Source organism: Sceloporus undulatus, chromosome 1, assembly GCF_019175285.1.
Source record: "Sceloporus undulatus isolate JIND9_A2432 ecotype Alabama chromosome 1, SceUnd_v1.1, whole genome shotgun sequence".
NCBI classification, from domain to species: Eukaryota; Metazoa; Chordata; class Lepidosauria; order Squamata; family Phrynosomatidae; genus Sceloporus; species Sceloporus undulatus.
The window spans coordinates 254,490,350-254,502,804 of record NC_056522.1 but is presented as its reverse complement, the minus strand read 5'-3'; the positions used below and the strand labels follow the sequence as shown (position 1 = coordinate 254,502,804).

General features: G+C 40.6%; 1 protein-coding gene across 1 annotated transcript; it reads right to left on the bottom strand.

The window, feature by feature from the left end:
• Positions 1–4,245: 4,245 nt before the first annotated feature.
• LOC121918718 (olfactory receptor 5V1-like) lies at positions 4,246–5,181 on the bottom strand. Its single transcript, XM_042444730.1, has one exon. It carries the CDS (start codon positions 5,179–5,181, stop codon positions 4,246–4,248), a length of 936 nt encoding a protein of 311 aa, XP_042300664.1.
• Between the last annotated feature and the right edge of the window lie 7,274 nt (positions 5,182–12,455).

The following is a 12,455-nucleotide window of genomic DNA, read 5'->3' as shown; positions in this document are numbered from 1 at the left end:
AGGGCTATCATATCACCTCTTAACCTTCTCTTCTCCAGGCTAAACATCCTCAGCTCCCTAAGTCATTCCTCATAGGGCATGGTTTCCAGACCCTTCACCATTTTATCACACTCCAGTTTCTCAATGTCCTTTTTGAATTGTGGTGCCCAGAACTGGACACAATATTCCAGGTGGGGCCTAACCAAAGCAGAATACAGTGGCACTATTACTTCCCTTGATCTAGACATTATACTTCTATTGCTGTAGCCTAAAATTGCATTGGCCTTTTTAGCTGCCGCATCACACTATTGACTCATGTTCAATTTATTGTCTACTTGGACTCCCAGATCACTTTCACATGTAGTCTCGTTCAGCCAGGTGTCCCCCATCTTATGTCTGTGCATTTCATTTTTCTGCCCTAAGTGCAGTACCTTACATTTCTCCATCTTGAATTTCATTTTGTTAGTTTTGGCCCAGCTTTCTAGTCTATTCAGGTCATTTTGAATTTTGATCCTGTCCTCTGGGGTATTAGCCCCTCCTCCTAATTTGGTGTCATCTGCAAATCTGATAAGTATGCTTCCAATTCTGTCATCCAGGTAATTGATAAAGATGTTGAATAGCACTGGGCCCAGGACAGAGCCCTGTGGGACCCCACTGGCCACTTCTCTCCAGGCTGAAAAGGAGCCATTGTTGAGCACCCTTTGGGTTCGGCCAGTCAACCAATTACAACTATAACAGTTACCTTACCTAGCCCACATTTTACAAGCTTGTTCTCAAGAACGTCATGGGGAACCTTGTCAAAGGCCTTACTGAAATCAAGATATACTATATCTACGACATTCCCTTCATCTATCAAGCTGGTAATTTTATCAAAAAAGAGATTAGATTTCTCTGGCATGACTTGTTTCTCTGAAACGCATGTTGACTTTTTTTATTATGGAATTGCCTTCCAGATGTTCACAGCTATCTGTTTAATGGTCTGCTCCTCCAATTGTTGGGATCCTCTTTTTCCCCTTTTTGAAAATGGAGTGAATGTTTGCCCTCCTCCACTGGGAATACAGGTACAACAGATAACATATTTCTGAGAGGTGAATAGACAGATGAATTCAGTTTTGCTATGCATAAGCATAAAAACATATGTGACTGAGGAGATGATCGCATTAGCTTCGCTGCCAGGACAAACCTGGAATGTAACTTTCTTAAGGCAAATCTTATTGCATTTACCCATCGCCAGGCAGTATGCAGCCCGAATGCAACCCAGGCTTCTCTGGGCTTGTCCTGCATCTTTTCAAGAATGGAAAAATCCCTTTCTTGAAAAGCTGCAAGAGAAGCCCAAGTTGCATAAGTGCGACATACTGCCTGTCAGTGAATGGGATAAGATTCTCCTTAAGAAAGTTACATCGCAGGTCTCCTCAATCACATATCTTCTCTGTCACATATATTTTTATGCTTATGCATAGCAAAACTATAGTTTTTTGTGGGTTTTTCGGGCTATGTGCCCATGTTCTAGCAGAGTTTCTTTCTGACGTTTTGCCAGCATCTGTGGCTAGTATCTTCGAAGAAAACATAGCAAAACTGAATTCATCTACTGTCTATTCACTTCTCAGAAACATGTTATCAGTTGTACCTGTACTGGCAGTGAAGCTAATGCAATAATCTCCATAATAAGTGAGGTTTGAACAGGGAAAGGAGCTTATCGCTCACCTTTTTAAATTGGTTCCAGCCTCCCAGGCTCCACAATCACTTTTTAATCAGAAAGTTTGGACCCAGGCTGATGGCAGCTGGCAGTTTGGCAGCAATTTAGTGAGTGATAATCCCCACCTCTCTCCTGCGTCCTGGTTTAAAAAGATGAGTGATAAGCTCTTTAGTGAGCATGCAATGTTGGTCAGTTTAGGCTATGTTTGTATGCAGAATATAAGTAGTCTTCCAATCGCAGTTTGCTCTAATATCAGAGATATAATTGTAAACCTGTATAAGAAAGCTGTTCTCACCAGCAATAGGAGGACATGTGATTTGCTACCAAGCTCCATGTATTCAATCTTGCAAAATGCAATAAAGTGCCATAAAGAATCTTTCTCTCAAAGTGTGAATTCTGACCCTGGCATGCTAGGCATGGACTTTTCAGAAGGAGAGGTTGGGTTGTTTACTTTTTTCTTAATGAACAAGGCTGCTCTTCTGTGTATGCTGCTATGGGTGTGCATGTATATGTTTTGCTTCACAAAGGGAAAAGAGTAAATTACAGTGGTACCTCGGGATACGAAATACCCAGGTTACGAAATTTCCGGGATACGAAAAAATCCCATTGGAAATAATTGTTCCGGGTTACGAATGTTTTTCGGGTTACGAAAAAATTTTTTGGTGCTTTTCGGCGCTTTTTCGCACGAAACGCGGCTTTTCCCCATTAGCGCCTATGGCAATTCGGCTTACGAAGGCTTTTCGGGTTACGAAAGCGGCCGCGGAACGAATTAATTTCGTAACCCGAGGGAGCAGTGTATAGCAGAGGCATCTTGCACATATTTTGGAAACCTTAATTTAAAAAAAAGGACTCATTGGTCTGCCATCATGCAAGGGGCAAGGAATCTCACAGGAGATGTTGGTTTCTTGACAAGGTCTGTTGAATATTCTTCATATGCCTATTTTCAAAAATATTAAAGTATTTCAGTTATTTTAAATTATTTTAAAGCTACTTTAATTATTACACTCCACACTGCATCACTTGATATATGCCAAATCAGAAACATTGAATAAACAAATACTTTTTGAAAGCTCTAAATTAGGTTCAGCTGTCTTTCCTTCAGTAAAAAAAGAAGTAGATATTCATAAACATAAGTGTCACTGCACTGCATTCATAAGCACTGGTGGTATTTGTGACAGGTTTCTTCTTTTACAATCTGAGCACGCACACACACATCACAGCATGTGATACCAATGCATCATCAACCTCTACTCTCTAGCAGTTTGTTCTTTACTAAACTTCAAAATTGGATTTTCCCGGAACTCAAAGCAGGACCCTTGCCACAATTCCTCAGTGCAAGCTTGCTCATTGGTAGGAGACAGCTGGGAATATCATCCTTCTTGTGCCCCAATCTGCAGCTGAATGGACTCTTTGCTCAATGTGAATGCTGCCTCTTAAGGTAGGCTGTGGGGGGATTTACAATTGTGACTGTAACTACATAGTTTTACTGAATATGGAGCAGTTACAGACTCAAGGTTATGAATCCACAATGGCAACACAAAATACTAGCCAAGATCTTTCTATGTCTCAGAAATTTTGAACATACAGGCGGGTTACAAACAGCCATAAAGTACGTAGTCACTACGTATTAGGGTTAGGAAGGGGCGGTGCTTCCGCACCCCCCTAACCCTAGTACGTAGTGAATACGTACAATATGGCGGCGGCCATTCCACACGGCTGCCGCCATATTGACATAGCGGACACTATGTGTCCGCACATTGCGTAGCGCTTATGACGTCACGAGTGCGCCATTGGCGCCTCGCGGCATCATAACTGCGCCGCAAGAAGAAGCTCCATTTTGGAGCTTCTTTTTTGCTCCGTGAGGGAGTCATGCCGTTTGGCTGCTGCGGCTCCCTCGCGGAGCAAACAGCAGTGGTGGTCTGTAACGCACCACAGTATATATTTCCTTGGTTCATCCATAATTCATATGCTAAATTATTGTTAACATTGCCAAATGCTTAAATACTCTAATTTACTATGTTCCACCCATAGCTTTGCATATTTTGTGTGTTTTATTGGCATATTTAGAGATGTATAGTCTGCTTCTTGACCAAACTTCTAAAAGTGGTGCACAAAACTCAAACTGTAATCATAAAAGTATTAAGCATGAACATATAAAAATTTGTATATATACAATGACAGTTAAAAAATTAAAACATGACAGAAGATGCCATTTAAAACAATAAATCCTAGTTGTCCTCATTACAAAAATCTAACAGAAGAAACATAGCTCTCCTTAAAAAGTGTTGTAGATAAGTCAGATTTAGCAAACTTCCACTGGAAAGGAGTTCCACAGCTGAGGACCCATAACTAAGGACCAGTAGGGACAAATTTCACCCCACATAGTGGATGCATTTGTGAAATAAAACATCGTTTGATTCTAAACCAAAATCTGTAGTAGTTGAAACAAACCACAGTTCCACGTATTCATATGTCATAGGTGAGAGAGGTGCAAGGTTTATCCCCAAAAGTGCTAAAATACAACACATTTTGACAGCAAACAAGAGCAGAAAGACCTAAACCTAACCCATTCAGTAGAACCTTTTCAGTCTAAACACTTTAACCAAGGCCTTTTTCATTTCCTTATTCCTCAGACTATAGATCATAGGGTTCAGCATGGGAGTAACCACCCCATATAACATGGAAATGATTCTGTCCTGTTTGTGGGAATAGGTTGAATTAGAACGAGCATAGGTGGCTATGGTAGCCCCATAGAACAAGCAAACTACAGTCAGATGAGATCCACAAGTGGAAAAGGCTTTGCGCCTTCCCTCAGCAGAGTGCATGTGCAAGATAGCAGCAATGATATAGATGTAAGAGATCAGGGTGACAAGAAAAGCACCACTTCCTATAATGCTAGCCACAAGAAGAACCACCAGTTCAGGGACAAAAGTAGAAGAGCAAGAGAGAGCCATCACTGGGTGAAGGTCACAGTAATATTGGTTAATTTTATTCAGTCCACAGAATGATAAAGAAAAGGTCAATGAAGTATGAACCACAGAATTGATAAAGCCCAGCAACCAAGTCCATGCTGTCAGCTGAGCACAAACCCGTTTACTCATGATACTTGTGTAATGTAAAGGGCTGCATATAGCCACATAGCGGTCATAGGCCATAACTGCTAGCAAGAAAATTTCAGTACCTACCACATCAATTAGAAAGAATAATTGTAACATGCAGCCCATAAATGATATTCTCTTGTCCTCTGACAAGAAAATTTGGAGCATTTTTGGCACAGTGACAGTTGGGCAAAAAATATCCAATAAAGACAAATTGCTGAGGAAGAAGTACATGGGGGTCTGAAGATGGTCGTCAGTCCCTATTGCTAGAAGGATTGCTCCATTCCCTGCCAGGGTAACTAAGTAAATCAGCAGAATCATCACAAAGAGAGAAATGCGTACTTCTGGGAGATCAGACAGTTCGGTCAGATAAAAATCCTTCATCAATGTGACATTGGCTTTCTCCATCTTCCACTCTGTCAAATTGATTGCCCGGTATACCTAAAATACAGAGGGGAAAGCAGGCTTGGTAAAAGTATGCATGTCAACTGAATAACAATTTATAATCCATTATTTACTTGCATAGAATATAATCAATTCTGGGTGTCCTACATACACCCTTCCAATACAGTTCTCTATCCCAGAGGCCAGGGCAGGTCAGGAAGAGAATACAAAGAGAGGTTGGAATGCGGAATGTTATGGCACCAGAGTTTATGGACTATGTTGGAACAACTCCACCCACCATCCTGAGTTAGGCCTTCTACACAGTAAATGTACAAATTGCCAAATCCTCAACAGATCTTCTTTTTCAGGTGTGTGGGTGGGGGACTTGTATCTTTTTCTCCCCATTATGTGTGAGGTAAAAGGTGCTGCCTGACTCATTGGACAAGCCAGTTTGCTGTGGTGGGGTAGGCATTATCCTAGGCTGGTCTTCCAGTGCAGGCATTCCCTTGGAGGGCTGGAACCAGGATTCAGGGCCCCTCATTGGTTGCTTGGGCCAGAAAAGGTGGCACTTCCTGCCCAGGGACCAGACTACATCATCTGGCTCTCACCAGGAGTGGAAGTGCCACCTCATTGTTTGGCACCGGGGCAGTGAGATGCTGGGATTGTTGAAGGAGGCTGGAAGGGGTGGGACTTCTGGGTCCCCACAAAGATGATTAGCTGATAGGCATATTTAAGACCACATGGTGCTGGTGGCCAGAGCTCCTTCTTTTCAGGGATAGGGATGTGCTGTCACATCTTTTCCAGGGGTGGTAATATGGGTCTTGGACCTGGTGGGCATGGTTTCCTGTACTGAGGTGCACTGGATTGGGAGTCCACCAGGGGCTCAGGGGTGCTGAGAGTGTTGTGGTGTTGCCATTGCAGGGGCAACACTGGATCAGTGTCCCCTGGTGACAAGGGGGTAGAAAGGTGTATATGCACTCAACCGGCTCCCTAAGAGGCGAGCATATGATCAGCCAGTTCCCCCTTTGTCATCCCGAAGCTTGGCTGTGACCAGGCAACCTAGTTCATCAATCAACAGGGAGTTGGTCGATGTCAGATCCCGACCTCATGCATTTTGGGCCAACCCAACCTGTCACCTGTGTTCAAGAACATTGTGGCCTGTTTTTCTTCAAACTGGATGTATTATGGTCATTCCTTGCAATGCTTCCCCCCTTTCCATGGCAATCCACTATGTCATGGTACACATGGCATATTAGTACACTTTGCTTGATCACTCCCTAGTTGCAAAGTTTAATGCCAACCAGACCATGGACTACAGAGGGTAGCACTGTTATTTGTTTATCATAGCATATGAGCTCAGGTATAGCTGTTGCTCTGTGGGGATCTTCTTGCCCAACAATGCAGAGACATTTCTAAACATTGCCTTACGTTACAATGTTTCTAAACATTGTAGGCTCATCTGAAAATCTTTGGAAAGTAATGGACCACTCTCCAGAAAAACACACACACTTAAAACACAATTTTCAAAGAAAAACAAAGGAAGGGCTTGTCTATAGGATTTAAATACTCCTCACTCTATTTAATAGAAAGTGATCCTTCCACATGCAGTTCAGAGCGCGCGCACGTGTGTGTGAGAGAGAGAGAGAGAGAGAGAGCAGCGGGGCAAAGAGCTCAAACTCCACAGAAAAAGGAATCACAGTTTTTACTGAAGTACCTACAAAGATGCAGATTATTGAAAGTGTGACCATCTGCCTGCTTCACTGCCAGCTTTGCATAGCTGCACATTTTCAGCAGAAGGAAGGTGAATAGATGCAAATTTGCACAGGAAAGTGAAGACAATTAAGCATTGATGTGAATGTCCAAAACCCCAAAGCAAATTGTGTAATACACTTTTACTTTCCCCAAACCGAAGGTGGGGGAATCAGATTTTGTGTCCATGGAGTCCCTTAGGGTCAATGAGACACTGTTTATTTTTGACATCTGTGGAAAACTGATGAGGGAAATAAAAACTATAGTGATCTGATGAGAACACAATAACATTAGAAATGTCTCTGGGTGACAAAAGGTTATCATTCTTGATGTTTACCACCCCAGAAATATATACAGCCACTTTATATGGTTCCTGTTGCTATAATTTATCACGAGACATAGGACTGTTCAGGGTTGATGAATAGTCCTAGTGTCATGGTGAATTTCATTAGCACATAGGGATTTGGTCCATCTGTTCTAAATTCAGCACTTTGAACTTTGGACTATAGATGCTCTACCAAGATAATAGTAAAAATGGTACCATGGCTAGAAGATAGTAACGTGCACCCTTGCTTTACATGGGGATCCATTCTGGACCCCTCCGCGTAAGGCAAATTGCTCGTATGCTCAAGCCCCATTGAAAATATTGGGGCTCATGCATGGCAAGCAGCACAGCACGCGTGCCATTATTCTCCTGTGTAAGCTGAAGGCCACGAAAAAGGCACCTGCATATGATGTGGGCATACTGTAGTAGGAAAAAATGCCATATTAATGTGCTGAGTTTGCAGAATAGTAATATCCATAACATGAAAATAGGTGCTTGGGATCTGACCAACTGCACCAACCCTATGAATGTACCAAAATTCAACTGAGTCACTGTTAGAATGAAAGGTATTCTTTAATATTCACTTTTACAGTCTGGAGTGTTCCTATTCTGGATTCCATACCTCTCACCACATATTACCTTGCTAACACAGCCAGCCTTTACGTTTCTACGGACAGTCTCCCAGTCTCAAACAATTTTTTACCTACAGGGGGATACATAACATAGTTGGGGAGATGGGTACAAGACCTTTCCACAAACCCAGATGCCAACTCTGTCCACACATCTACTCAGGAAATGTCATCAAAGGACAATCACATTATCTACAATATTAGAATAAACAAAATATTAGGGGTACTTTCATTAAATTGTCCTCTAGTATTTTATAGGCTATCATTTGCCAATAATACCCATCAACACTCTACATTGGGCAAATAGACCAGTATCTGAGCCAGAGGGAGTACACAAAAACAAGTTGGAGAACATTTCAGTCTTCCTGGACATTCCATCTTGGAACTCAGAACAACAGTCCTTGAACAAAAACATTTCAAGGAGACTTTGAAAGAGAAACAACAGAGGTGAAATATAAGCACAAACTACAGTCCATTGACAGTGGGTTGAACAGGGACAGTGGCTTTCTGGCACACTACACTATATTCGAACACCAGTTCTAATACTCCAGCATCATGAGGATTCTCTTGCCCATTTTTTCACATCTTATTTTTGATTTCCATACAGCCCCATATTATAGTCCAAAAACTCCCTCTGCCATTCATATGGGTATTTATTAATCTTAGCCACTGACCATAGTTAAAACTGAACTTGTCACACTGCCCCCTTAAGTGGCCTCACCAGGGTTGGCATCAGTAACTCATGGTGTCACTGCCCACCCACCCCCATTGACCTCCTCCCTTGCCACACCATACAGAATCCTTTGTAATGTTTTTTGTACTCATGTTATGTGTAAATCATAATTCTCATATAACACTGAATGTAATGGCAATAGCAAAAGTAAAATTATACCTTTAAATTACGTATCAAATGTACAGCCAAAATTTATTTATTTATTTATTTATTTATTTATTTATTTATTTTATGACATGGGTTTTTGTGTAGTTAAAGTGAAACTTTGGTGAGATGTGATGTTTTTTTAAAAAACATTTTTAAAAAATATTTTTTTAAAAAAATTAAACAAAATTTTAATATATATATATTTATTTAAAAAAAAACCCTGGGTCGTCTCCTTTCTCCTCCCACTGAGTCTTGCCCCACTTACACCAACGCTTCATCATTTTAAAGGGACAAAAGCAAACACCACAGCACATTTCTACCAAAAGGCAGAAGTTCGGGGAACAATGGTGTTACCCCCCCCCCCCCTTTACAAGTATCAGAGGAGAACATTCTCATGAATTTCACTCGTTGTTGTTCTTTTCAGGTTTGTTTCAATATTAGCAAAGCTATATTAGCAATGATGGGAAAAATCATAGGGCATGCATTATAAATCAAGACAATACTAATCGTTACATTGCTGTATTTAGGTGTGTGTGTGTGTATTGCCATTACTAGTAGCATGAAACAACTAGTGAAAAATTGTAACCATTGTAAAATCACTAATGATGAACCAACCAACAGCAATTCACTGTAAATATTAAATATTATGAAACTGCCCATACTTTTGGTTGGCTTTTTAATCACAATTTTTCAATTGACACTTATAAGATACCTCAAAATGCAAGCAAAATACAAGCTGCATATGAAAAAAAATAGTAATAATAGGATCTTGCAAATTTTATACATTCAAACAATGTGCACAGAAGCATAGAATGATATTATGAACCAATCAAACACTAAAGCACATTTGAATGTTAAGACATCTATCTGCAAGTGTCGTGTTTCTAAAAACATAAAGTTGCATTATAACAATACATGGCAATATTGCTATATATATTTTTTAAATACTGATGTTATCTATGCATCTCCTTGACCCTTTAAAATTAAAATTAAGTAGGATCTTGTCCAAAATCAGCAGGTGAATTGTGAGTGAGTTTGGATGATGTGGACTTTTATTCAAAAAATTTTGATTCCCTGAATTAAAGAGTAGAGATTCAAAAGCACACTACCTGAACTCCCTTACAATTCATTTCCTGATTTTAGACAATTCATCAAATAAATACATAATAGATTGTGACTGAAGAATAGGACTACAAACCTTAAAGAGTCAGCTCACTTAAGACTGCTGTTTCAATAAACTCTTTCTGCTCATCTTCTTGTTTCCCTTACAGCCTATACTAATGTAGCAGAGAGCAACATTATGAAGAATTTATATAGATAGAGCCAAGCAAAATGCTGGCATGGTTATTCTGAAACAGGACTTTACAAACATTGCCACTAGTTAAGACTAAGGTTTCTTTCTTTTTCCTTCTTTGGCCATTGCAGTTGCGATGGCACCAAGTAAATAAATAAATATATTTTAAAATAAAAAGGCATTTGGGGACAAGTGTCCCTAAGGAATCTTGTAGTTTCTGAATTCTCAGTAGTGAAGAAAGGCATCTTGCTGGAAAATGTTCTGAATACAGCATTACTAATCCAAAGAAAGTTACAGTTCCATTGTGTTCAGTTCATCATGGTAAGAATCACAGCACTTAAAGATACACGTGCATTCAAATTTTAAACCAAATTTTAATAGTTATTACAAGTTGGTTTGAAATTTGTATCCCTGTGTATTCAACCACGTTAGTATTGAATGAAGGTTGATATATCTTTTCTTTTTACTGAGAGATACCCCATCTTTAACTCCTGTATGATAGGCCTGTACAAAACATGCCTCTCCATGATGGGAATAGCCTCACCTATTGTATTTGGCCAGTAGAAATGGAGTGGAATTTAATTTCAATTAATTTTTGAAGAATTTACACATTTTTAAACAACATATTTGGGATTTAATAAACCATTTTTTAAAGGATGTACAAAAAACATAAGCTGACCCTTATTTTTCCGTTACTAGTTAGCGTGCAAGCTTATATATGTCTACACATGACTATGTTCCACTGAGTTCAATAGGACTTTTCCCCAGTAAGATGAGTTATGCCCAAGTTTATTAAACCCCAAAGTACTTACATAAGCCAAGGCAAATTTGTTGACCTGAGTTCAAAGATGGAAGAGCAGCTGGTTTTCTCAGGACTATGGATTGATAAACCTGTCCATCTAGATTTGCCTATTTGTTTCTCATTGTATTAGTCTTGAGTTCAGTTCATCCCCAAACTTTAGGGGTTGAGTGGTCACTTACTGAAGAGTAGTAGCTCACTGAAGAAGGGCCTTATTGTAGTGTCAAGGCCCTGAAGGCCTTTGTGATCTAGATAGATGTCTTGGATGTAGTCCTCAGAAAAGTTTTGTTCCTAGAAGAAGCAATCAACAAGCTCCAGGATATCTCAATAGCAAACCTTGATTCTGCCATTTTATATAAGGGATAGCATAGAGTAGTAGTTGGACTATGACCCTGCACTATACGAGTTGGATTGTGACTCTGGAGACCAAGGTTCCATTCCCAGCTCAACTATGAAACCTACTGGATGTCCTTGGCCAAGTTAAAATTTCTCAGCCTCAGGTAAAGGCAATGGCAAATCTCCTTTGAACAATTATTGCCAACAAATGTCCATTATAGCTTCACTTTAGGATCACCATAAGTCAGAAATGACTTGAAGACACACAACAACAACAACAACAACAACAACAATGCCATTTTACTATGCCATCATATTTAAGGAGACTTGAGCATCCATGGATTTTGGTATCCACAGGGGATTCTGGAACCAAACCTCAGTGGATACCAAAGGCCCACTGCATTTGAAAACAGAATGGGTGATCTTGGCAATGATGGTGCTACACCATTATTATTGTGTGTGTTATGTATGGGGAGGCTTCCACCTATTTACAGATCATGTTGCAATCCAAAGGGTACAATGAAGTAATGATTCCATCACACAGGCATGTTTGGCATCCTTTTCTGTCACTGCATATTCTCCAAGAGAATAGTCTGGGAGGAACAACCCCTATTAATCTTCTGTCAACCCACTTTGTCAGCTGCTTTTCAGATGTCCTGGTTTCTCTACCCTCTTCCCCCTTTGTCCTCAGCTTACTTCAATTGCTGAAAATTAAGTGCAAAGTGGAAACATAGTTTGCACTCAGTTAACCCAGTGAGGGAGTGGGCAGGAGGAGAGGAAGGAGAGAGAGGAAGGAGAGTCTCAGGCAAAAGCCCCTAAGCTCAAGCAAAAGCCAATGCTGTAGCCTCCATGTTTGTATGTTCTTCCTCATTAATAATTTTTTGATCTTGACCCCACTTGGATGTTATTTGGCCATACATGTCTTGGTTTTCATCCGTGAGGTGTTGGAGGGTATGTGTTTCTCAAGTAGGACCTCAGGACATAGATGCCAAATCATGACTTTTCCCCAGGGCCCAGGTTCAGATTCTGACACAGGCAGGGAAACAGAAGGACAGGGGAACATGCCAGTACTTGGGACAGACAGTGACCCTCTCCAGCAGCCACAACACAGAGACATGGACTTAGCAATATTTACCGTAATGGACTGTTGACAGGGGTGTGTGTGAGAGAGGTTCAGAATGTTTATATGGGAAATGCTCAGTGTTCAGCAAGAGTTGGGAGAGGCTGCCAGCACCTCCCTCAGGAGGTTGTGGCTGATGACTGACCCTTCAGGAGGAAGGAACACT